The sequence below is a fragment of the Coffea arabica genome, chromosome 4c (genome assembly GCF_036785885.1).
Source record: "Coffea arabica cultivar ET-39 chromosome 4c, Coffea Arabica ET-39 HiFi, whole genome shotgun sequence".
NCBI lineage: Eukaryota > Viridiplantae > Streptophyta > Magnoliopsida > Gentianales > Rubiaceae > Coffea > Coffea arabica.
Window position 1 is genome coordinate 4,307,777 of NC_092316.1, and position 23,757 is coordinate 4,331,533.

General features: G+C 36.2%; 5 protein-coding genes and 1 long non-coding RNA gene across 8 annotated transcripts; 1 reads left to right on the forward strand and 5 right to left on the reverse strand.

Moving 5' to 3' along the window:
* Nucleotides 1-158: 158 nt before the first annotated feature.
* Nucleotides 159-1,086, forward strand: LOC140004882 (uncharacterized). The gene is made up of 2 exons (XR_011812705.1): nucleotides 159-499; nucleotides 655-1,086. It is a non-coding gene; the product is annotated as an uncharacterized lncRNA (long non-coding RNA).
* A 161-nt stretch (nucleotides 1,087-1,247) lies between these two features.
* LOC113740101 (E3 ubiquitin-protein ligase RSL1-like) lies at nucleotides 1,248-2,461 on the reverse strand. Its single transcript, XM_072045035.1, has 2 exons — nucleotides 1,713-2,461; nucleotides 1,248-1,452 (listed from the first exon to the last, which is right to left on the reverse strand). The coding sequence occupies exons 1-2, from the start codon at nucleotides 2,456-2,458 to the stop codon at nucleotides 1,383-1,385; spliced, it is 816 nt and encodes a 271-aa protein (XP_071901136.1). The 5' UTR covers nucleotides 2,459-2,461; the 3' UTR covers nucleotides 1,248-1,382.
* Nucleotides 2,462-5,104: 2,643 nt separating this feature from the next.
* On the reverse strand, nucleotides 5,105-7,513 carry LOC140004494 (E3 ubiquitin-protein ligase RSL1-like). Its single transcript, XM_072045036.1, has 2 exons — nucleotides 6,432-7,513; nucleotides 5,105-5,568 (listed from the first exon to the last, which is right to left on the reverse strand). The coding sequence occupies exons 1-2, from the start codon at nucleotides 7,274-7,276 to the stop codon at nucleotides 5,505-5,507; spliced, it is 909 nt and encodes a 302-aa protein (XP_071901137.1). The 5' UTR covers nucleotides 7,277-7,513; the 3' UTR covers nucleotides 5,105-5,504.
* A 3,351-nt stretch (nucleotides 7,514-10,864) lies between these two features.
* On the reverse strand, nucleotides 10,865-13,069 carry LOC140005162 (NAC domain-containing protein 1-like). 3 transcript variants are annotated; one of them, XM_072045595.1, is made up of 4 exons: nucleotides 12,948-13,069; nucleotides 12,051-12,321; nucleotides 11,506-11,777; nucleotides 10,865-11,174 (listed from the first exon to the last, which is right to left on the reverse strand). In XM_072045595.1, the coding sequence occupies exons 2-4, from the start codon at nucleotides 12,244-12,246 to the stop codon at nucleotides 11,133-11,135; spliced, it is 510 nt and encodes a 169-aa protein (XP_071901696.1). In that variant the 5' UTR covers nucleotides 12,247-12,321; nucleotides 12,948-13,069; the 3' UTR covers nucleotides 10,865-11,132. The 3 variants fall into 3 exon arrangements, with proteins under 3 accessions (XP_071901696.1, XP_071901695.1, XP_071901694.1); XM_072045594.1 differs by having other exon boundaries at nucleotides 12,545-12,989; XM_072045593.1 differs by having other exon boundaries at nucleotides 12,507-12,989.
* A 64-nt stretch (nucleotides 13,070-13,133) lies between these two features.
* Nucleotides 13,134-18,621, reverse strand: LOC140005161 (4-coumarate--CoA ligase 1-like). Its single transcript, XM_072045592.1, has 5 exons — nucleotides 17,322-18,621; nucleotides 15,900-16,098; nucleotides 13,852-14,065; nucleotides 13,595-13,697; nucleotides 13,134-13,487 (listed from the first exon to the last, which is right to left on the reverse strand). Exons 1-5 carry the CDS (start codon nucleotides 18,309-18,311, stop codon nucleotides 13,368-13,370), a joined length of 1,626 nt encoding a protein of 541 aa, XP_071901693.1. The 5' UTR covers nucleotides 18,312-18,621; the 3' UTR covers nucleotides 13,134-13,367.
* A 2,182-nt stretch (nucleotides 18,622-20,803) lies between these two features.
* LOC113741696 (uncharacterized) lies at nucleotides 20,804-23,245 on the reverse strand. Its single transcript, XM_072045599.1, has 2 exons — nucleotides 22,643-23,245; nucleotides 20,804-21,226 (listed from the first exon to the last, which is right to left on the reverse strand). Exons 1-2 carry the CDS (start codon nucleotides 22,693-22,695, stop codon nucleotides 20,968-20,970), a joined length of 312 nt encoding a protein of 103 aa, XP_071901700.1. The 5' UTR covers nucleotides 22,696-23,245; the 3' UTR covers nucleotides 20,804-20,967.
* Between the last annotated feature and the right edge of the window lie 512 nt (nucleotides 23,246-23,757).

Consider the following 23,757-nt stretch of genomic DNA (forward strand, 5'->3'; position numbering starts at 1 on the left):
CCCCCAATCTTTTTGAATATAGTAATTCTCATCACTACACTTTTGGCCTTTTCATTTTAGTCCAAGTTCTCGCAGAAACAAGTGGCCATGTTTCTTCTAGTAAATGATACCAGTACTATTTCATCATCGACGTCCTTCTTACATTGTTTGTTTGATGACACAACCTTTTCCTTTTCCTTTCAAGGGATGAGCGTACATCCCTCTTTCATCCCCTGCGAGGACAGCACCATAATTAGATCATTGTTACCCCTTTCATCCAGTCTCAGCTTTCGAAATTCTGCACGCTCTAAGCCCTGATGCTACGGAACCTAACACCGTGCACTGAAGAATAGTGGGCAGATGGGGCATCAGGATTGCGGATTGCCTAATGATCCCTTCTTCAGTATCATTCACCAGCATGGCCGAGCAATTCTCATACGGATTTTTAAGAATCAAGAATATTTGCCGCACTCCGATAGAGCAATAACTGTTTCAGGGATTATACCTCAAGCAAAAGCAGGTTCGATGATGTAGTTGCAGTCTGAATTCAGAGAAGTTACAGTACAAATAATATCTTCCATTTTAGCGCGAGCATGTCTGGCTTTACAATGGAACGAAACAGTGAAAGCGGCTTCCAAATTTGACCGTATCACGTCTTTCTTTTCTTCCATGCAGATATCACAAGATGTATTTGATGATTCACCAGCGACTTCTTTGGCTCCAGATGATCCCTTTTTCGAGTTGGGATATAAATTTGAAGATTACCTACGGAATACTCCAGGGCCTCTTGCAATTGTAGATCTTCTGCCTGTTCAGCATCTGGTGGATATGGAACTGTAAGTACTCCTTCCATGAATGTGGAGAAAGTACTTCAATGATTTGAGCCAGGATCTGTTGATATTCTTTTCTCTGTTCAGGAGTAGAACGTACAATTCTAATGTAAGCAGAAATTTACATGTTATTATGATTTTTCTCCATGGAAAATATATTCAGTTTATCAGCTATATCCTTGTATACAATACAGTGCAGCAAACCAACATGTACCACTAAATCGTATAGTGACAATATTCACGACCCTCAAAGGGTTGCTTTCGCTTGATTACTTTACCTGATTTGAAACTTTGATTTTGAATTTCCTTTTAAATACTCTCGATCGATTTTGCATCTAAATTTTGATTTTTGGATAGAATAAGAAGCTAAAATATAAAATCTACCCAATAGTTGCTAATTGCTTGGTGAAAGGCGCCTTGGTCGCCAATACAGTACTAATCAAAAATGACAAACGCTACTGAAACTTCATTGCTTTGGAATACAGTTATCTAGAGATAGATATATACAATGGATTCTATCCAAATTAGTTGGAGCTGAACCAGTCTTACTAACTATGAGTATGATCCTATCGTTCATGCCTGGCAACGCCAGTGTCTTGCACTCCACTTTGATCCACATTTGTAGCAGAATTCAAACTTGCACCTGCATGCAACAGCACGCCAAACCAAAAAAAAAAAAAAAAAAGGGAGAGAGTGTGAATGATTATTAAAGAAGGGTCTTGAAATGAAGCATCGAGATCAGTATATGAGATGTCTCAAATTCTAGTCTTAAATTAAGTATGGACTGGAATTCTAAAATATTAGTTATTTTTGGAGCTTTCAGATCATCAGATCAAGATAGAAGGGAAGAAAAATATCACATTATAGACATATTGCACTATAGTAGCAAAAGAATCAGCTGACCTGCAAGTCATATGAATACATCCTGCAACCTTGTCAACAATATAATTGCAGTTGGGACATTTGGTCCATTTCTTCTCCTTAGCAAGGACGTGCACCTTCAGATCATCGCTGCCTCTTTCATTCACTTTCAGCTTCTGGAATTGTTTACAGTTGAAACCACCATGCCAGGGGACATAACATCGTGCACAGAACAATCGACGGCATACCGGGCATTCGGATTGTCTGATCATCTTTCCCTTCTTATCGTCATTCAGCAACATGGCTGAGCAATCCTTGAACGGACAATAGAATTTCTGTGAATCGGGGATTGTTGCCTCATTCCAGGCCTTTTCCCATCGAGCAAAAACAATTTCAGGGATTATACCCCTGAGAGAAAAAGGTTGAATGATGTGGTCACAAGTTAAAGTCGGGCAAGTTATCATATGAATGTTTTCTTGGATCTTTGCCTCGACGTGTCTGGATACGCAATCACAACAGAAACTGTGAGAACAGGTCTCAAATTTGAACATTTCGTGCCTTTCTTTTCGTTCCATACAAATCTCACAGTATACTGTTGGTGATTCACCTGCAGCCTGCTTGGCTTTAAATGATGGACTTTTGTGGTGGGATATCTGAAGATTGGCAAGAGAAGCCTGCAGGGCCTCTTCGACCTGTAATTTTTCTGCATACTCAGCATCTGATACCTCTAACCTACTCTTCCCACTTCCTCCAACGATTTCACGCAGATATTTTAGTACGCCTTCCATCAAAGTTGACTACATGTTCATCAAGAAAAAATAAATCTGAAGTACGTGTTGGCAGTTGCTTCAATTCCCCTGCGCTACGAGCCAGTAGCTTGGGACACTGAAAGAGCGACCACATATAAGACTCATCCAATTTTTTATGAATGTTGATTCGGTCTAAGTCTTAAACTTTAAGTAGAAGTTAACAACAATAGGATATATTGTTAGATTGCTCATCCTCTGCTTCCTATTGGTAAACTTCATTGAATTTTAGAGATGAATCTTTTAAAAGCAGGTACATAGAATTGGTTGAACACTGCTGAAATCCACACTTTAACATGAACACCAGACCAGACTTCTTAATCTTGGACGTAATATTGCAGTGGTAGTGGGGCCAATGCTTCGTTTTTCTATTTATTCATTTTATATAAATTGGGTTGGGTTGATTCTATTGAATTTAATGGAGTTGTTTAGGACTTATTACTCTTGACAAAGTCCTAGCCAACTTAAAAAGATGCTTTTATATTTGTAAAGAAAGGAAACAGCACTCTTTAACCGTTAATTATTTGTTCAATGCGACGAAGGGAACCATTTAAAAGCCTATTTGTTTGGAGTTGCAGTAGCTTTATCTAAAAGCACTTCAATGAACGTTCTAACTTTCACCAGTAAAAGTACTTATTAAATGCTTGATAAATCCTTATTCAAGTATACGCCCCAAACAATTATTAAAATGTTTAGGACATATATTTGATTAAGTACATTTTCTATTTGATAATTTGTAATTTTAAATGTCTAAAAAATATTTATTCCTTCATCTAGTTAAACAAATTATAATAAAATTGTTAAATTAAAATTTTTTTTTCAAAACACAAAAATTATTCTAAAAGCATTGATTTTGAATTTTAAGCTAGAATTGCTTTAAAAGTCCAAAACCTCTGCTCCAAAATTTAAGAAACAGTGAGCACCTTTTTTTTTTTTTTTTTGTAATTTCAAACGGCCCCTAAGTTAGTCTAAAATCTACCTAGGTATGCAAGCCCTGAGAAGAACCACTTCAATTTATTTGGTATTTGAAACCGGCAAAATCATAGAGTTTCAGATCACTTTTTTTTTTTTTAACACAGGGGTTTCCGGGTCAATCCTTACGGGGCCCGACTAATCCCCGGCAAAATCATAGAGTTTCATATCACAATGCATATAAAGCTAACAAAATTCCGTGCATACAGGAGAGTTGAACTGGATCCGTTTCTGGCGTTGATTGCAAATTATTTCTATTATTAATAGAGGCAAGAATGAAACTTGGACTTGGAGGCCAAGCTGAGCTTCTTACTCGTGCTGTGGATCCTGGGGATTTGAAAGCGGCAGCCAACAGGAGGAGGAATTTGGATGGTGAGATTACCCCTTTCATGTCTTTGTTTATTTAATAAGACAAAAGGCAAGAGAAAGCTGAAAATATTAAAAAACGTGTTTTGGAAATTAAATATTTGAAAAAGGGATTTTAGGTGCTTGCACGTGACTTAATTCCGATTGAAATTGATGAGATTCCGTCAATTGTCCACTTTAGCGCAAAATTGAATAGATTAGGGACCAAAATTGATTTTCGAAATAGATTGGGGATAATTCCGCACATACACTATAGATTGGGGACCAAAATTATAATTCTCCAAAAAAAATAACACGGAAAGTCTATCTTGTAAGTTGAAGTTTCAAGATCACAATGCATATAACACTAACAAAAAATTCTTGGTGAAGTATATGAAATAGAGAATTACATGGAAAGTCTATCTTGGAAGTTAGAAGTGTTGAAGACATAAGAGCAAGGTTGTTAGTGTTAGACTTATAAATACCTTATGACCAACGTATTACATCCTTCCTTGATATGATGACATTAAGCGCCCCAAACCCTAAATGTAGCATCCATCCTGGTCCCAAAGCTTCCAGCTCCAAGGCCCCCATAAGTCTTGTATCCACAACTCCGCTTCCATAGCTTGGAGCCTACCTTCCCAACTTCCTTAACTCTATTGTATGTCTTTCCTCACTTTTTAAACTTTTTTTTATGGGTGTAAGTGAGAGGTTTTGAAACTCCTCCCTCCCTTGACGCCTGTCCAATCCATTTCTCCCCTCCAAAACATTATCTCTAATTTTATTTTATGTTATGTTGTTTTAATCAATATACGTGAAAAACACATATCCGTCATTTAGAGTGGTGATAAAGATTAGGAGCTATGGTGTTTATAGAGTTTAGATTCCTTCCCATCATGAGTCTCAAATTAAAAACAAATTCAATCTATTTAAGTCTAATCTAGTGATAAAATAAACCCGAGTAACTATTATACAATGAAAAATTATCATACGACGAATCTATTTCTTTGAGATTTCGTAACTATTAATACATATAATCTACTTACGTGATTATTTGTCTCTTTAACTTTGTGATTATATATATATATATATATATATATATATATCAATTGATATGTTAGAGCATTCATATGTGGTCATCAGGTCACACAAACTTATTGAAAAGGAAAAGGAATAGAAGTAGGGCAGGCAACCTTATTGAACAAGCAATTTCTTGTCTATTTCAGTTCAGTTCAACAAAACATCCATCAAGCCCAGATAAAGTCTTGGGTGTCTTGGGTGTTTGGATTGAGAAGATTTGAAACAAAATAATGTGTTTCACAAATTTCAATCACCTTTTTATCTTCCTAATCATCTTTTTATCTCACATACATCACATCATAAAAAGTGCTACAGTAATTATCTCAAATAAATCATCCAAATAAACTCCTATCCAAACACATTTTGGACAACCAAATTTTTTCAAATAATATTTCGCTTACATCATAAACACATTTTCCAACCCAATTTTTTATATTCGCAACCATTTTTTTAGGTAGCGTACATTCTTTACTTGTGCACTTCTACTAGAGTTGTCCATTTGCTAGAGTCTCAAATTTTGAGTTGATAGTACGAATGTACGATAGATGCTTCCCCATAATCAATGGTCTTCAGACAAACTAAATTGAAACTTGTACATATGATTTGTGCTGAGGTGCAGAAATTATATTTGCTAACAACCACCGTGAGCTGAACTCCATTGTTCTCCGCAAGTATAGCAGAATTGAAATCCACACCTGCATCACCACTCATAAAGAAGACATTTTTCAACTTCCCATCTGTTTCTGCTCAGGTAATTGAATGTAGGATTTGTTTGTTTGAATCAATCCAGGATCCTCGAATGCATAGATAGATAAAGATAAAGAAATGGATAATCTTGATTCAGGGTCTGTTTGTTTGGACTGAAAATCTTTTCCAGAAAATATTTTCTTCAATTTCTGGTGTTTGGCTGCAAAAGAGGTCAGGAAAAATTTTTTTCTGGTAGAAAATCTTTTACATAACTTGGTGTAAAATGACTTCCGGAATTAAGATACAAAAGTTAATTTCCGACAATTGTCGCGGCTTATCAGTCTCCTTGCCGCTTGGCTATTGTACAAAACCATCAATTACTATACCACAGAGATCAAATCAAGAGCAACGTCCCTGCAGTTGCTCCTGCAAATCCCACAACTTTCCACCTCTTCGAGCTCTCCTCTTTCCTATGTTCTTCCCTACCATCCCTTTACTCTTGCGCCACACAAACACATTTATGGATTATACAATTCCAGATCTAGATTGGGCTTTGCATTGAGAAGTTTTGGAGAAGAAAAAAAATTTCTGGTTTTAGTTTTCTAAAAAATCCCGAGGCCTTCAATGGCCCATTATTACTCTATATTGTTCCTCTTCCCTGTGCCTACAACATATACGTTTTCCTGGATTGTCGTGTTGAACAATGCTCTGTGATTAGGCTAGGCTGTGATAATCAAGGGATCACCCATTCTAGTCATAGGAGGAAACCACAACAAGATTCCAGAAACAAAAAAAGAAGCAACAAAAAAGTAATGGTACAATCACCATACCCAAAAACAGGAGTGACGAGCACTAGAAAGTAGAAACTGACCTGCAAGTCATGTGTATGCAGCCCTCATTTCTTTCGACGTAGTATTTGCATCTAGGACATCTGTTCCAACTTTTCGCCTTGGCAAGCTCCCTCAGCATAAGATCTTCCCTCCCTCTTTCATCCTCGTTCAGCCTGTGGAACTCTTCACAATCAACCCCAGGATGCCATGGCACATAACATTGAGCACAAAACAATCTCCGACAAATAGGACACTCGGATTCCCTAATAACTTCATCGCTATCTCTCACCAACATCGCTGAACAATCCTTAAAAGGACAATAAAACTTCTGAGATGCATCAACCAATGCATCACAAAGCATCTCATCCCACTTTTCCAATACATCTTTAGGCATAAAAGACCCACAAGAATCAAACTCAATCGCACTTCCACAATTCACAGCAGGGCAGCTGATACCGTGTACATTGTACTCAAGTCTGGCTGCAACATGTTTGCTAATGCATTCGTTACAGAACACATGGCCGCAACTTTGAATCGTGAACATCTGATCTCTTTCTTTTCTATCCACACAAATTTCACAAAAAATCAGTGAAGATTCGCCCGATTCTGCTGTCACCGCTTCCTCTGCCTGTTCTACTTTAAAACTCAATGATGATGATGATGCAGCAGCATTAGCAGCAATATTAAATGTAGAATAACCCTGAGATGGTTCTGGGAGCATCGAAGCCACTAGAGCTTCTTGCAACTGCAATCCTTGAGCACACTTCACATCTGATACGGGAAAAATCTGATCACCTTCCGAATCTAGTTCATCTGCCTCACCGAAATGTGCAGACAAGTAAAAATCATTACAGGAGAGATCCAATAATGCTGGTTCTTGAGCCATAAGAATATGAAACAAGGGAATTTTTGTCTATGAAGGAAGTAGGATGAAATAGACTACTAGAAAATGGGGGTGTAGCATAGGAAATGAGTAATATGTAGATTCTTCAGATGGCTTAACTTGGAATAACTTGGAAGGAGCCTAGCAAATTAACGGATTCTTCAGATGGCTTAACTTGGAATAACTTGGAAGGAGCCTAGCAAATTATCTTCAGATTCTTCAGTTTGTTTGTGCATCGTCTTTTCGGTGTCTTTATCTTCGACGTTTTGACTTCAAATCAAGCCAATTCAAAAGATGTTCCGTACAATTACAATTGGATTATTTCCTACAATTTGTTATCAAATCGAGCGTATAAGTTCAAGTAAACGCGTTACTTTCGGCTTTGTCAAAAGGGATAATTTGAGAAACATCCCTTGAGGTTCCTGATAATTGCAGAGATCTCCACTCGAATTTATTAAATTACACCTACCTCCCTTGTTTTTACTATTTATATAATAATATAGGCCCAAAAGGCCATATTTTTTCTTAAAAGTCCTAAACTACCCTTTTGTGTACAAAAATGAAACAAAAATTATTTTGCCAATTTTTTTTCATATTTCAACTAAAACCACTATACTAACAAACTAGTCTAACAAATAGTGTAATTTCAAATTCTAAACCCAAACAATTCCATCATCGTAGTCGTAAATTTGTTTCTCCCAAAACATGCATTCAATTTTGAAGATTAGTTCCATTCTTCAAAAATATTCTCACCGTATGGTTCCATGTGGTCAAACTCACAATCAACTTTCATTGTGTTTGCATAAAATTCAACATAGGATATCATGGTTTGGTTCCATATAAGTGGTTTAACTCCGACTACATGAACCACGTAATGGCCTTGAAAAAAATCCTTATGGGAGATTTTTAGGCATGGATAGGATTAATCAAATTTAAGAAAAGAAAATGCATCATTATGACTATAGAGATTTTCAAGAAATTCATTTTGCCAAAAATCAAAATTCTATTTACAACTAATCACACCCCAAACTTCAAACCCAATACCTACACCTTTTTAAAACAAAATAATCTAACCTACCATTAAATCTCCAAACATGTTAACGTCTTAAATACAGAAAAGAAACTTTATCTCCATAGCGAAACCACAACCAACAATTGTCAAGTATAAAAAGAAATAGAAATGTACTTATAAATTAGCAAATATATCAATTTCAGTCCCTCTTCCTTTTTTGACCAATGATTGCATTATTATTGTGTGCCTTTTCATCTCCATTTAATTTGACCATGAAATAGGATTTTACTTCAATCATCAAATCTAATCCCTCAACTAAACACATGATTTGGCAATTCCAAAGAGAAAAAGGAGAAATAGGAATATATAGTAGAATTTAAGGGATCACTTGTTGTGTGACTGGCTGCAATTATAGGCAATAATTAATGGTAATTTGAGATCGAATTATAGGAAAAAGGGGTTGATGTGGATGAGAATAAAGTGATAGTAAGTGAGAGAGAATCGTCGTTGGTTGTAACTTATTAATAAAATAGCTAAAAAAGTCAGGTTTCTCTTTGTTTTTTTAAAATCTCATTTCATTATACTATGAATTATTTATTATTTATTTATTAAGTGAAGGTCATTATAGTCATTTTATTATGACAAGGGAGGTAAGTGTAATTTGTAATACTTGAGGGGAGCTAAGTAAAATTGTTATAAACCTCAGGGAGGTTTGTGAAATTATCCGTTATCAAAATTTCCGACAAGCCCTTTTTTCTCGTGTTTGCGTTCAAACTTTCCATGGCATTAAATTATGGTGGGAATTTGTGATTTACATTTCTCCAAAAAAATTTTTTTTTTTTTTTTTGGCAATACAATTCAAAAACTCATAGGTTGTAAACTTAGGTCCCGTTTGATAAGTGAATTTTTTGGGTGTTTGTCTAAATTTTACTGTAATTTATTGTAGAAGTTGTAGAAAAAATTTTTGAAATGTATAAATTTTTGGATATTTTTGAAGTGTATAATTTAAAATTTTTGACAAATTTGGCCAAACACTTACTTGCCAAATAAGGCCTTAGATGGAAAAAAAAAAAAGGAAAAATATACCTTCCTTTCGGAAAAACTCTTTTCACGACTCTGAAAAAGGGTAAACTGCACTTTTTTCTTTTCTTTTTTTGGTTCTCCAATGGTTTAACAACCAGGCCTAGTGTTTTTCAAATCTACTTATTAGTACCTCTTTATACTTTGGGTAAAAGTGCAAGATGAAGGAAACAAACATGTTTCGATAATCACCCACCTAATGTTGTGTGGGTTTTCTAAGTTGATTCCTATTTTGTCACTTTTATTTATACAAATCTACCCTTTAGTGGGTTAAGAAAATGAGGAAAAAAAATGTTTAGAAGTCGAACTGAAAACTTTACAAGTGCCATTAATTCTTCCTTAATAGCAAAAATATCAATCAATTCCAATATAAAATTGTATAAATTGATGACATTGATCAAGAAAGCCAAAGAGGGAAGGGAGGGTGGATAAGTCATTTTTGTAAAGGATGTCAATTATATGATACTTCCTTGTGGCTTAACATTTTCCTTCATTCAAAGAGCCTTAACATTTTCCTTCATTTAAAGAGCCATCCATTGTCAATATGACTTCTCTACTTTGGACCAAAATATCAAATTTCACCTACACCCCTTTCCTTTCCCCTTTTCCTGATCAATCTCACCAAATTATACAATTATATGTTGGAATTTATAGAAATTTGTGTTGCCAAGGAGAAGAAAATTGTGAAGTTTCTACTTTGACCTGTAACTATTTTTTCCCCCTGTTAACTCTTTTGAGGGTATTTTGTGTGAAAAAAATGCTGAGGAATGCTAAATGGATTACAAACACTCGACACTTTAGATTCAAAATACATCCATCTTATGCTTTCACCCAAAGCATAAGGGGGGTATTTTTCAGCCAACTCTTTTTTCACACCCAAAGCACAAGAGGTATTGAGCAAGAACAAAAAAGTACAAGAAAATTAGGTGTGTAATTGCTAAGTGAAGGGGTTATGGTGCATTTTTACCCCTCTGACAAAGCATTTCAGTTTTGCTAATTTATTCTTGTTAAGAATTATTGCCTAGTATCATTATTTCCTCTCACTTAAATTTGCCTTAATGGTTCCTAATTGTCTTCGTTGAAACTTTATAAACAATTTAAGTTTTGATAACTAACGAGTTACAAAAGGAAAAACTATATGCTCAAACACACACACATACACACACATATAGAGGAGGGAACCGTCTCTAAAATTTTATTTCCTTTGTTCCAATAAATTATCTTTTCGGGTTTTTTAGTAAGAGATTTTTATCTCCTAACCTTTTTAATGGGAGTTTTATTTTGATACTCTTGAAGTTTCAATAATGTTACCATCATGTGTTTATTTTTTTGTATATTATAATTATTGTCATTAGTGTAGATGTTGGAATGAAATTATCCTTTTCTATAAATTAAAAAAAAAGGAAAGAAAACAATCATGAAATGGACAAAAGTGAAGTTATTTTTTTTTTTTTATTGACTCCATTGTAAAAAAAAAAAAATGCCATTGTTGGCTGAGATTGAGAGAAATTGATACCATTCTTTGCTTCTTCTAAGTAATAAACAAAAGGGGGTAAAAATGCTACCCGTATACTTCAACATGAAGGCTGGAAAGAAAAGATCATCTGACATATTTCCTATATGCAAAAATAAAACGTGCTATTTCTATTTCAATTTCCGTGCCAATTGGCATCATCCGTCACCGCAAATGATAAGAATCCGAGCTCATTAGTTGGGAGGCTTCCGCCCTCTTCTTCAATGGCTCCAGCGCTTGTTTGGAACTTGTCATTATTGCGAAGTGCGAACCCGACATGCCACAAGATTTTGTACCTGCAGGCAAGACCAACTATTTGTATTAGCTCAAAGCCATATTATGGCATAATTATGTAGAGAAGCTTTGAGCATATTATCTATTCTCACTTGGGAAACTTTTCCAAAAAATTAATCTTTTTTTTCTTCCCATAACGGTGCATCTAGTCTACTCCTATGCTTACATTGAAGAAGCCTACTCTAGGGATGATCCAACTGAATCGAGAGTCTGATAAGAACTGAACCACCCGTATGGATTGTGCTCATATAGAGGCACATTACTCTTAACCTCCCACCCCACGATTAATGTGGTGGCCAACCTTCTTAATTCTGAATCAAGGGGAATAATTACCTTGGCTTGGGTAGTCTCATCAGCCTGTCCATCTAGTTGGTCAGGATTCAATCGATATTCATCGATGGTCCAATTGCTTTTGATTCCATCTGGCGATTGTCCCCAGTAAAAATCCACTGCCTGTTTGAAACCAATGATTCTTTGATCGAGATCAATTTCAGCAGGCAAGCCTGTGGGACTCCAGTAACCATAACCATCTCTGGTGGGAAGGCCACCGGGTGAACAAGTGGTGAAAAAAAACCATTCCCCGGCCACTCCGTACTTGAATTTATCTGCACATCAGTTTTACAATTTACAAACAAAATCAACACCATTTTTTTTTTAAAAAAATAAAATTCAACCTTCTCACACCCGAGCAATGCAATTTTTAGAAGATCAAGAATTGTGCAAAGCTCTATGAGTCACTACAAGATGTAATGTAATGCCACAACTCCTCCTCGATGCAGAATGCTGCTATTTTGCAGGAACCAATACAAGAATCTAATTTTGCATGAAATTGACAAACCGCAAAGGTATTCCAACAGACGGGTACAATGGAACCTTACCTAACGGAAGTTGATCAGGACTATGCGAATATACATCAATGGTTGGAATAATATCTGCAGGAAGCTCTCTCTCAAGAATCTTATGCTTCAAATAACGTATGACCTCATAATTGGTAGGGTAAAATCTATATCCAAAGGGTAAGCTTAGCACTTGTTTTCCATCACCAGACGAAGAATTTCTCGAGTGAGCCATCATGGAAAAACCCACAATACCAAGAAAAGCATGTGCTTGAGTTTTACAATCAAATCTTGAAACAGAGAGGAGGAGGACCTAGCAATTCGATATGTAAGAAATTAGATGTCATTGTTGTTTATATGGAGACTGATTATGGTTCAACATCCTCGTACAACTAGAATTTTTTTGACTATGTTAGACTTCCTAATGTTGCGCTTTTTTTCTGGAAATGGTAAGAATTGAAAATTGAATGGAGTTCGTTTCCAAATTTAGAAACTTACTACTTCTATTGGCTTCCAATACGGCTATAGAAACTTACTTTAAAGACTCAAATCTGGTGATTTCTGCATTCCATGGACGCAGTCTTTTCCTTATAAACATCCAAAGCTCTTCGGGAAACTCAAGGTACTTTTCTATAAATAAAAAAAAAAAGAGATTTCGTTTATTTTTGGTAAATCACAATTCTGTAATAACTATGAATTCCTTTACTGGTTTGAAAAACTTACATTCGACTCCCCTCAAGATTTTGCTAAGGTAAAGTTATCTTTTTTTTTTTTTTTTGTTGTAATAGAGTATACTATTACGGCGAACTCCATTTTTTTAAAAAGAAGTTGGACATTCGTTTCATACAAAGGTAACATTAATATAACAGGAACGATGCAAACCCAACTTTGGTCACATACTAATTATAGGAATTAGAAATTTTCCTCTAACTGCCTTACCTCCCCATTAAGACACTCTTCTACTTTTCTTTAATTTCCCCTACCACCCAAATCACTTCAAAATTCTCGTGCAAGTGAACCAATAACCAATTCATTGCAATGGGACGAACATGGCTAACACGAAACAATTACTCCTTTAACTGAAAAAAGAAAATCACTTAGTAAAAATAAAATAAAATAAAATAATTGCCTCATGAAATAGTGATTGTTTTTTCTTTTTTCAGAGAAATTCCGCCAAGCATATGAAAATTGGACAAAGTCTTAGTAAGATTTACACATATTTTGTCTCTCTTCCGAAAGGGCAGCTAAATCGACAATCACACACCATAATCGGCAGCTGCAGAGCCTTGTGTCAAAAATCCAGATGTTTTTGCGCTATAATGTCCTCTGGATTAGCTGCCAATTTGCTGTTGCCTTTGCTTATTTTGGCACGCCAGCAGCTAGTCTTGCTCTCAAGTCCTTTCTCAAGATTTTGCCTGATGGTGACTTCGGAATGGCATCAACAAAAAACACACGGTTTATTCTCTTGTAGAATATAACCTGCTCACCACGGAAAACAGCAAAAAAGAATACCAATTTAATGGCCTGAAAGCAGCAAAACCTCAAAAACAACGATTGAATATCCAGCTTTACTATAATGGAATGACCTGTTTCTTGATATATTCCTTAATTTCATCCTCGGTGATGTTGGAATCTTTTGATTTCACAACAAAAGCAACTGGAACTTCGCCTGCTGCGTCATCCTTCATTCTGAAATTCACCAACAACAATGCGAAGGATCGCTTTTTCACTTTGATAGTCAAAAAACATAGCATGGTGGTAATTAAGGACATAAACTGTTGCCTTGATGACAACAACATCGACACCCCTTTTGTCTAAAGGTAATTAATCACTTTCGACTTACGGGACAACAGCAGCATCTGAGATGTCAGAGTGAGCGAGGAGCAGGGCTTCAAGTTCTGCAGGTGCGACTTGGAACCCTTTGTACTTGATTAGCTCCTTGAGGCGATCAACGATGAAAAGTTCATCATCCTCGTCAATGTAGCCTACATCACCTGTATGTAACCAACCATCTTCGTCTATGGTTGCTTTTGTGGCTTCAGGGTCATCAAGATAGCCTAGACAGTGAGCAAAATAAGAAACAGGTTTCATCACTCCCGTCCAGGAAAATTTGTACTGCTACATTGTTAAGATCTGTAGTAGGATGACTTTCTTTCCCGACCCCCCCAATTAGTTTTCTTTCTTAGGTGAGTGATTGAAACAAAGTTTCGCTGCCAAAAGAATTACTAGTTTTACTGCTATATTTCTTGAGCCCTGCCCAGGAAAAACAAGACTATGACCAACAGTTAACTTTTAAATCCACCAAAGAAAATAGGGATAATATCAGAAACCTCCCCTGAAGTTTCTTTTAATATCACCTGGGATTCCAAAGGTTTTAAAATTATCACTTACCTCCTTTACTTTTGTTATTTGTGTAACAAAATTTTTAAAAACCCTAAACTACTCTTTCACTTTCTAAATAAAAATATTCCTAAACCACTTTGTTCACTTCAAGAAAACCATCACCTCAAAAACAATCTCTTGTAGTACTACCACATCATAATGTTATACCCCGTAAAATTATAAATTTGAAAAGATATACACTTGCATCAATTTAACTTTATATCTTCAAAACGATTTCTTATGAATTTATATTTTTTTCCAACATCTTCTCAACTCTTGCTAAAATCATTAAACTGTATCAATCATTATAAAAACCAATTCAAACTAAATAAATAAATCATATCTTACTTTATCACAATCACGAAAAGTAAAAGATAAACAAAATTAAATTTATTATAATTTATAAATAAAATATTCATAGTCATCCAAAAAATGAGTAAGAGAGAATGATGATGCAAAGAGGAAAAAAAAAAGTGACTTTTATTTCTTTTTTCTTTTTTTAATTTTTGAGCTCCATTTATTTGATGTGTTGTGAATTATGTGTCAAATAAGGATTAATATAATCTTTTTACAATTATTAAGAAAGACAAGTAATATTTCTAAAATCTTAAGAGTGTCAAGTGATATTATAAGAAACCTCTCTAAAGGGAGGTTTCTGATATTGGCTACAAAAGGACGGATGATTGTCATAATGATTCTGTGTATTTGATAAACAAGTATTATTTTGTTTTCTCTCATTGTTAGGTTTACCTAATTCTGTTCCTTGTCTAAATTATGACCCATCAGTCGCCAACTCGAAGCAACCTAGATTTTCCGAGTTTCAGGTACCTGGTTTACCGTTTACCTTGGTTTTTTTTTTTTTTTTTTTTTTTTTGTGGATGGGTAGAACTCCAATTTTGGAGTTATAATTTCAACCTACAATGTTGTTAATATCTAAAAGCAATGAAAATAGGTACACAAATACAGATCCAATAAGCAGCCTTAGAGACTCTTTTTGACTCTGTCAAATATATATACATCACATACCATCCTATTTATAACACACTAAGTACATTTTTCTTTTTCTTTTTTTTTTTTGGGAGTCGCCACCTACAAGACATATTAAATAAGAAATCAACTGATAAAACGCCAGTTCTTAACAAGTAAAAATTGCTAAAAGTTTGGTTCATTATGCCAACATAAATGCTTCAATCAAAAACGACAAAAATTTGCTGGTCCTCATATTATGATTTTAATGGTCTTTACCGAAAGGATTTTCTATGCCTGGTCAAAAACTGGGTAGCAGCCATTATTGTTTGTAACGATAAGAAGGAAAGAGAGTTAATAATGATGATTCGGTGCAATTAACTTGTCCCATTTGCACAGGGCATATGTCCGTCGTCGTCGCCGGCAAACCAAAACCATGAAGCCGCCATAAAGACGTAGACTTTTCTTTCCCACCAAAGACAGAAATGAAGACACCATTAAATACATGAAAGAGTCCCTCCAGAAAATTATAACCACACCTACCTTTCATGATTTGGTCACCTCTGATGCAGATTTCTCCAGGTTGGTTCCGGGGTAAAGAGGAACCAGTTTCGGGATCTACAATCTTCATTTCAGCATTTCTAACAACGGAACCACATCCGCCTGATTTAACCTCAAAGGGATCCTTAGCAAATGCTGAGCACATTGCTAGCACAGGGCCCGCTTCTGTCATCCCATAACCCTGCATCCATTTTCTACCATTAATATTTGCTCCTCATCTGAATCAGATAATTAATCAGCTACTTTCCCTAATGTCTAGTCATGCATCATCAGCTTTTCCCTTTTTTTTTTTTTGGTTTTGGTTTTCCGGTGGGGTTGAAATTTTTCTAGGTCACCACCACGGTGGCTTTAAATTATGTATACTCTGAACTCAAATATATAAACTTTTTTGAAAGAAATGCATATTTAAAGCTATTTCATTGAGCATAAATCATAAACGAAAATGATTTTTCTTCCCTTTTCAGTGAAGAGTTACTATGTATGAGTACACACAAGAATTTACGTAGAATGTGTTGTTAATTAATATTTATTGTGTTTATACTTTTGAACAAGTATTCTAACCATTTTCGCACAAGAACACACACACAAAAAAGTTTTGCATCATTATTGTTTTCTTGTTCCCATCTTGGTAGGCCTGCATGGTTCTTAGTCTAATTCTTTAGTTGATGTTTGGATATCAAATGTTTTCAAATAATATTTCATTTTTATCTCGTAAACATATTTTTCAATTCACCTTTTCATATTTTCAATCATTTTTTATCTTTTTATATTTTCAATCACTTTTTTTTATCTCACGTACGTTACATCACAACAAAAAAAAAGTGCTACAGTAATTATTCCAAACATTAAATTCACCCACAAGCATTAAATTCCCAAAGCTAAAATGTCAAATTACATAGATCCTCATCCTTCCCACACCCAAAACTAAAAGCGGAAAACCAAGTTGATGCTAATAAAGAAATTGTAGGAGGCAGAATAATAGATCACGGTAATTTTGACCCGCAATCAGCAATCAAATAGGACTAATGGCTCCAGTCCTATATCCTTCTCAATGCTGACCCGGAGCAACCTAAACTAAATGATACTACTAGTTCTCAGTTCTGAAATGCATATAGCCAGGTCACAGAAGTGAATTGATTTTCGCACTCCCCCATTTAATTCAACCTCTGCCAATATACAGTCTTCAAAAAGAGTGCTAGAAACTAGCTGGAAAGTGCATATTCACTCACTCCAATTCCAGCGCCGTGGCTTCCCCCCCACCACAAAAATATTCCTCATACGTCGTACACCAAAAGAAATGAAAGCTAAACAAGGGGAAATAAAAAAAAAATCTATGCCTGCCTAAAACCAATAAAAAGTTATAGTACTAGTAGTTAGTAGTAGCAAGTCTATATCATTATTTACCTGACCAAGTTTGGCCTTAGGAAATTTGGTTCTAACAGCATCTTCAAGCTCCTTCCCCAATGGCGCCGCTCCGGACATGACAGTCTTCACCGACGAAAGGTCATATTTATCAACCTCTGGACTTTTGGCTATGGCCAGAACAATTGGTGGCACAAATGGCCCAGTTGTGACCTTATATTTTTGAATCAATTCCAAGAACGGAATTATGTCAAATTTCTGCATGATCAAAATTGTTGTGCCGGCCCTCAACCCACATAGCAAAATTGAGTTCAGCGAATATATGTGGAACAGAGGCAAAACGCACATCATCACTTGATTGTGTATATAGAAATTTGGGTTCTCTCCGTCAACCTGTTGTGCCACGCTAGTGACAAGTCCCTTGTGGGTCAACATCACCCCCTTAGGCAGTCCAGTGGTCCCGGAGGAGTACGGCAGCGCCACCACATCATCAGGGCTGATCTCGACGTCCGGCATTTCCCTTTCATCGGCCTCGGTTAGCTCCGAGAAGTGTAAACAACCTTCCGGCGCAGAGTCGATGCACACGACTTTCACCCCATTTTCACATGCATAGTCCCTGACCTTTTCGACGTAACAGCCTTGCGTGATGATGAGCTTTGCGTTGGATGCCTTGGCTTGCTTTATGACTTCGGCAGAGGTGAAATATGGATTGGCCATCGTGGATATGGCTCCCCGGAAAGATGCACCGAGGAAGGCGAACACGAATTCCGGCGAGTTTGGCAGCAGGATCATGATCGTATCTCCTTGCTGTACACCAACTTTGTTAAGCCCGGATGCAACTCTTCTGGCTGTGAGCTCAACTTGTTCGAAAGTGTAAATTTCATCGGTGGCGCCATTTATCAAACAAGCCTGTGATCTGAACTTAGGAAGGTCTTCGAAACAGTAAGTGTGCAGGGGCAGATGTTTTGGGATGTAAATATCAGGGAGCCTTGATCGGAATATGATTTCTTCTTGCTTTGTTTTGACAGCCATTGACAAAGGGCTTGTTGAAGGGTTACTACGAGCTAGGGAAGAAATTAAGAGACTCAAGAAATGGAACCAGTCAAAAGGAGGCGCGATGTAATTATTCTGCTCTCCTGGGAGTCCATACTGCAGATGGGGCAATATTAATATGCGGGGCTCCTGTTGTTGTTGTAGGTAGATGGAGGGGGGTTTGGTTGGTGAAATGGAGGATGATCGGGTATATGGGGGTTGTTCAGGGGTAAAACCGAGAAAAGATGTTTGATGTTCATGATTGATTTGGGGGGCTTTGGCTTGTGGACTTGTGGTAGGTGGGAATTGAGAGCTAGCTAATTTCCCTTGTCAAACCCGAATAAATTATAATTGAATGAATATATTGAAGAAGAAGACGTGAGGATTATACCAAACATTTGTGATATCTTATACCTTTTTTTTTTTTTGTCACACTCTTGATTTTACACGTATGATATATCACATTGTAGAATGTCTCGGAAGATTTTTTTTTTTTTTTTACGAATTAAAACAAGGATATAATATTTGAGTAATGTTTATGTAAATCTGTACACATCAATAATGTCCCTTGATGTACAACATTAAAATACATATTTCATATGTCAAAATTATTTTCCATTCAAAAAAAGAAAGAAATTGTGTTGGGAACTACCAATCTAAGCCGTCCGTTCCCTGGCCCGAGGGGGTGGGGCCAGGGGAAATGGGACCACCTAAAGGATTAAGGTTTGGTGGTGGTGGACATGATGATCTGTTGACCTACGTAGATGAGACTTTTCCACGTTGGCTTTTACCTACCACAAGTAGCTTCGCCGGAGGGGTGTGAGCGGTTGATGACGAAGCGTGAAGAAGGCCTTCGGAGTGCGGCCGGCGGGTGGGATTCATCGTTCATTTAGTCGGGGGATAATTTCTTTTAGAAACCTACCCTGAAATTTCTAATAATTTTACTAGCCTCCCCAAAAGTTTATAAAATTATATAAATCTCCCCTAAAATTAAGATTATGATGACAAAATTAATCTAATTAGAATGACTTTCATGTGTTTTATTGTCTTTTGTTTTCCTAATGTTAACGCCTTAACTAGGAAAATCAAGGAAAATGACGTTGGCATAGTACGCGAGTTATTTATAAGGTCGCGTCATATTTTGAGGTAGATGGTCTTGAGTGTGAAATGATAAGGAGTGTGTTTGGATTGTAAATTATTTGAGATATTTTTATTGTAATAATTTTTGTGATGTGATGTATGTGAGATAAAAAAGATAATTGGAAAGATAAAAAGGTATATTGAAAATTGTAATGGTGATGTAAACAAATTTATTTGGGCAAATAATCTCCTATCCAAATGGTAACTTGAATGATGTATTCCAAATGCAATAGCCAAATAAAAAATATGTTCGGATTGGAGTTTTCTTTAAAAAAAATTTTATCTTTTCTATAAACATATTTTTTAATTATTTTTTTATTTCACATATATCATATCGTTATATTATATATATATATATATATTTTATAAATACTTCTAAAAACAGCATTGCTGATAGATTAGACATTCAGCTTTTCATTTTCTAGTAAACTAAGTCGGAAGTGCAAAATTAAAAGATGCACATCCGAAAACACTTGTAAGAAAAAAATTAGAATTAATTGCGATTTTTATTTTTATTTTTTGTTTTTGCCCCCTTGTACTGTTCTGTCATGGCACAGCTTCATTACTCCAATCTCCTGCTCCCCTGTCCTAATCAAGCGCATCAGCCCATACCATTACATCATTGGTGGCCCCACAAGGATCATTCACCACATCTTCCCCAAACAAACGTCTTAAGCATTTGTCCCCGCGTGAATGGTCCAGCGGTAGTGCCTCTCACAGATGATCCTTACGATTTCAAGTTCGAGTCTCTATTTCACTGGATTCCTCCACGCATTTATCACATTTGGGCCGGGTTGGGACGCCGGGGCCGGATCACAAGAAATTAATCGAATCCCGTAAAGATTGACCCGAACATCTCTATGTCGACCAAAAAAAAAAAAAAACATCTGAAGCATTTGATTATAATAATCTTATTATTGACCGGCCGAGTCATACGAGTCGCATTGTTGGAATTATTTTACTAAAAGACTTTAGGCGCATGTATCTCTCTGCAGCCTATAAGGGAAAATTTTATTTGAGTAGGGTGTTATTTGAAATAATAATTGTAATATTTTTTATAATGTGATGTATGTGAGATAAAATAATAGTTAAAAATATAAAAAAAATGAATTAAAAAATATGTTTATATTATAAATAAAATATTATGTAAAATAATTCAGCAATCAAAACACACTCGTTTTCGTTCCTCTCTCCGATCGAACAAGCCTAATCTGAATTAGTCCTCATTTATCAATTTTGAGCAATTATAAAACAAGAAAGGCAAAAAAAATTGTTGAAAAATGTAGCCTCGATAGGAGGAAACAAAGAAGAAAACACAAACATATAATTGAAACTCACGAGCACGTATAATGTTTGAGTAATGACTTGTTCTATTTTTATTGACGAAATAAAACTTAACGACGCCCCAATTGTTCCATCGCTACCAATCTTAACCACACGAGGAAACATTTAATTGAGAACAGAAATAATAATAAATCTGCAAATAAATTCTTTCACGCACCACTGAACATAAATCTCATTGCAAGTCATGATTATGGAACCAATTAATAGCTTCAGTATCCTTTGCTGCTGCCCCGGACGGAACATCTTCCATGACTTTTTCTTGGCCTTTAGGATAAAATATTCCAGTTCGATCATCTGGAACCCACCAATTTCCGTCATGATTATTTCCAACCACACTACTCTTCTTCTTCTTCCCCTTCATTTCCTCCCCATTCAACTTTGCCGTGTCCGGTGGATTGCTTTTTCTGTGGAAGGCTTTCCGCAGCGTTGGTCTAACATTTGCATTTATTAACCAAAGAAAATGGCAGTGAGACACAAGATTCAATTATACATATGGACAACTAGAAAATTTATAGAAACGGAGGGAACCAATCATTGATTTTTACACATAAACAGCAAATTATTTAAGGTTTTATTTTTTTTCTTTGTTCCTTTTTGTTTTTGGCTGTTTCTCTTCTTTAATTTATTATACCCAATTTATGATGTTTTTTTTTTTTTCCGGCAACGGAAGATGTTGTATAACCTACTCTAACCTAATCGAAGGGAAGGGGCAGAGGGATGATCAACTAAGACCAGCCATATATTATGGCCAAATTATGGGAGACAGGAGTTGATTCTCTGATATCCAGCATCATCATTATGGTAATGATCTCCGGATCAAATGGCTAGTGACTGTACCCAATTTATGATGCCAGTACCATTTAATATTTGGTCGGTTGTAGCTCAATAGCCCATCATATATGTCTCAATCGCCAGCATTCTTGTAGCTGTAAGTCGAACAATTAATATATTAGTAATGTCTAAGTCTTTTTTCCCCCATCATGCATTTTCTCTTTTTCTCTTTATTTATGACCATTGCCCACATACAAGTATAACCACCACATGGACTGCATGTCTAATTTAATGCCTGCCAAGGGAGGATAATTCAGGAATGGGAGCCAGAGAGAGCGTGAGTCAAAAAAGTCCTACACCCCAGACCAAAGACCAAAATGTGGAGCTGCATCGACGAGTCAATATCTACTTTCTAAGAAATATGCTTTTGCCTTTTGGCCAAACAGTTGGCTCACACTTGGAAAGATTTCAAAGATTTTAATGATTCAGATGGTATCACGCAAACTCACCAAGTGACTTGACATAATTTGGATCATTGAATTATTAAAAATCGAGTCTATCTAAATTTTGGCCGAGACTGTTATGTTTCGGAGGTGATATTCTACGCTAAATGACAATCCAAAAGGAGGTGGAAAAAAAAGAAGAAGAAAGAAACGATAAGAGAGTTTTTATTTTTTTTTTGATAAGTAAGAATTTAATTAGTACCCAATTTTAAATCAACAATTCTAAATGATGATAATCTCACAACAGTTTGAAATACTTTGTGAACCAACTACAAAAGAAGTAGTAGCAGCAACTCATATTAAAATTTCAATTTAAACAAATGTTCTTTGAACCCTTCACAGCCATCTATTGGTATCCGTCGTCTTCGGGTTTTCGCAATTTTACTCGAGCATAGACAATTTTTAAGTGTATCACCATCTCTACAAAGTACAAACCCAAAAAAGAAATGTGATGGCAACACTTCCAATCAAGTGGGACGTCAAATTGTTGTGTTAACCCCCTGAACCCAGTATACGAATGCCTACCTAGAAGTCTGAAAAGAAAAAAACATAAAATGTAGAAAAAGGGCTTACTTGAAATACATGGAGTTCACCGTCTGAGCTCCTCTACTTGCTGAAGTTGCCATTATGTCTCACCGAGAGATTGTTCTCTGGCTTGGAATTGTGTCAGGTTGTGGACACCAATCCACGCCTTCTTTATACTAGTGAGTGAGTGTGGGAAAGTAGGAATTGGATAAGTGACTTTAATTTAGAGCTAAGCCTGTTTAGTTTTCCAAGACAAGAAGAACGAAGGCTGACGATTGTTGTTCTGCACAGGTCATTGGTTGGTTGCTAGTGCCTAGTAGCTATTTCGATATGGTGCAATGCACACATAATCGTGAGTCGTAACCCCCATCTGGTATGGAACCGGACAAGCCGTGGATGTCGTCACGTTGATTCATTGGATGGATAAGGCCGCCTCCCTCCTTGTCCAGTTCCATGCGTCAAGTAACTTCCTCAATCCTTCATTCATTGCTTGGATTTTTCAATGATTTGAGTTACCACTCATCCTTCCTTGTTTAACAAGTAGACGATTCCTGTCTAAGGAGAAAGTTTCGAACCAAATTCAGGAATTCTTGCGGTCATATCATATGGTTCCTTTAGTTCTCAGGGCTTAATGCACATTTGATTTGATAAGCAAAGTCCAAATGTCACCCAAAGAAGCTGCCTGCGGATTGCTTGAGCAATTACAATAAGGTCATGTATAGTTTGCTTTTCCAAGCAGTCAAATGTATAGTTTTTTGTACTACTTTATCTAGTCGTACTGGTTAGGTTTTTTCTTCAAATTTATGCCTTTTTCTAGCAATTTTGAACGTATATTGTTGGAATACCGCGTCCGAGAATATTCACTCTGGGACTGAATCCGAATGATGGAAGGGATAACGAAGGTCCATTCATCCATACCCTCTCATCCTCTCTGGCTCTCTCTAAACTTTGAGTGGGCCAAAAGCAGGTCTCCATATGGGGCGGCTTATCCTCTGAAGTAACGCCATTGAACTTCCATATTTGTTGGATAGACGTGAATGAGAATAAATCCACAAGAACTTAATGACGGCTGCCAAGCAAGACACGTCCCAGGGAAGAAAAATTAAAGGGAAAGGAAAGGGGGGATGGATGAGATAGGAATGGGATGCGGATGTCTCTCATTT

Bases quoted from the DNA above. Each gene is read 5' to 3' on its own strand.
- LOC113740101 (XM_072045035.1), bottom strand. From the start codon at position 2,458: ATGGAAGGCGTACTAAAATATCTGCGTGAAATCGTTGGAGGAAGTGGG. The intron at 1,453-1,712 runs GTCAGCTGATTC...TGTTGCATGCAG, and splicing joins TGTATTCATATGACTTGCAG to GTGCAAGTTTGAATTCTGCT.
- LOC140004494 (XM_072045036.1), bottom strand. From the start codon at position 7,276: ATGGCTCAAGAACCAGCATTATTGGATCTCTCCTGTAATGATTTTTAC. The intron at 5,569-6,431 runs GTCAGTTTCTAC...GTGGTGATGCAG, and splicing joins TGCATACACATGACTTGCAG to GTGTGGATTTCAATTCTGCT.
- LOC140005162 (XM_072045595.1), bottom strand. From the start codon at position 12,246: ATGATGGCTCACTCGAGAAATTCTTCGTCTGGTGATGGAAAACAAGTG. The intron at 11,778-12,050 runs GTAAGGTTCCAT...ACTGATGTGCAG, and splicing joins TCCTGATCAACTTCCGTTAG to ATAAATTCAAGTACGGAGTG. The intron at 11,175-11,505 runs GTAATTATTCCC...TCTTGCCTGCAG, and splicing joins ATGAGACTACCCAAGCCAAG to GTACAAAATCTTGTGGCATG.
- LOC140005161 (XM_072045592.1), bottom strand. From the start codon at position 18,311: ATGGCTGTCAAAACAAAGCAAGAAGAAATCATATTCCGATCAAGGCTC. The intron at 13,698-13,851 runs GTAAGTCGAAAG...GGTGAATTTCAG, and splicing joins TCAGATGCTGCTGTTGTCCC to AATGAAGGATGACGCAGCAG. The intron at 13,488-13,594 runs GTCATTCCATTA...CGTGGTGAGCAG, and splicing joins AGGAATATATCAAGAAACAG to GTTATATTCTACAAGAGAAT.
- LOC113741696 (XM_072045599.1), bottom strand. From the start codon at position 22,695: ATGGCAACTTCAGCAAGTAGAGGAGCTCAGACGGTGAACTCCATGTAT. The intron at 21,227-22,642 runs GTAAGCCCTTTT...TGCAAATGTTAG, and splicing joins GTGAACTCCATGTATTTCAA to ACCAACGCTGCGGAAAGCCT.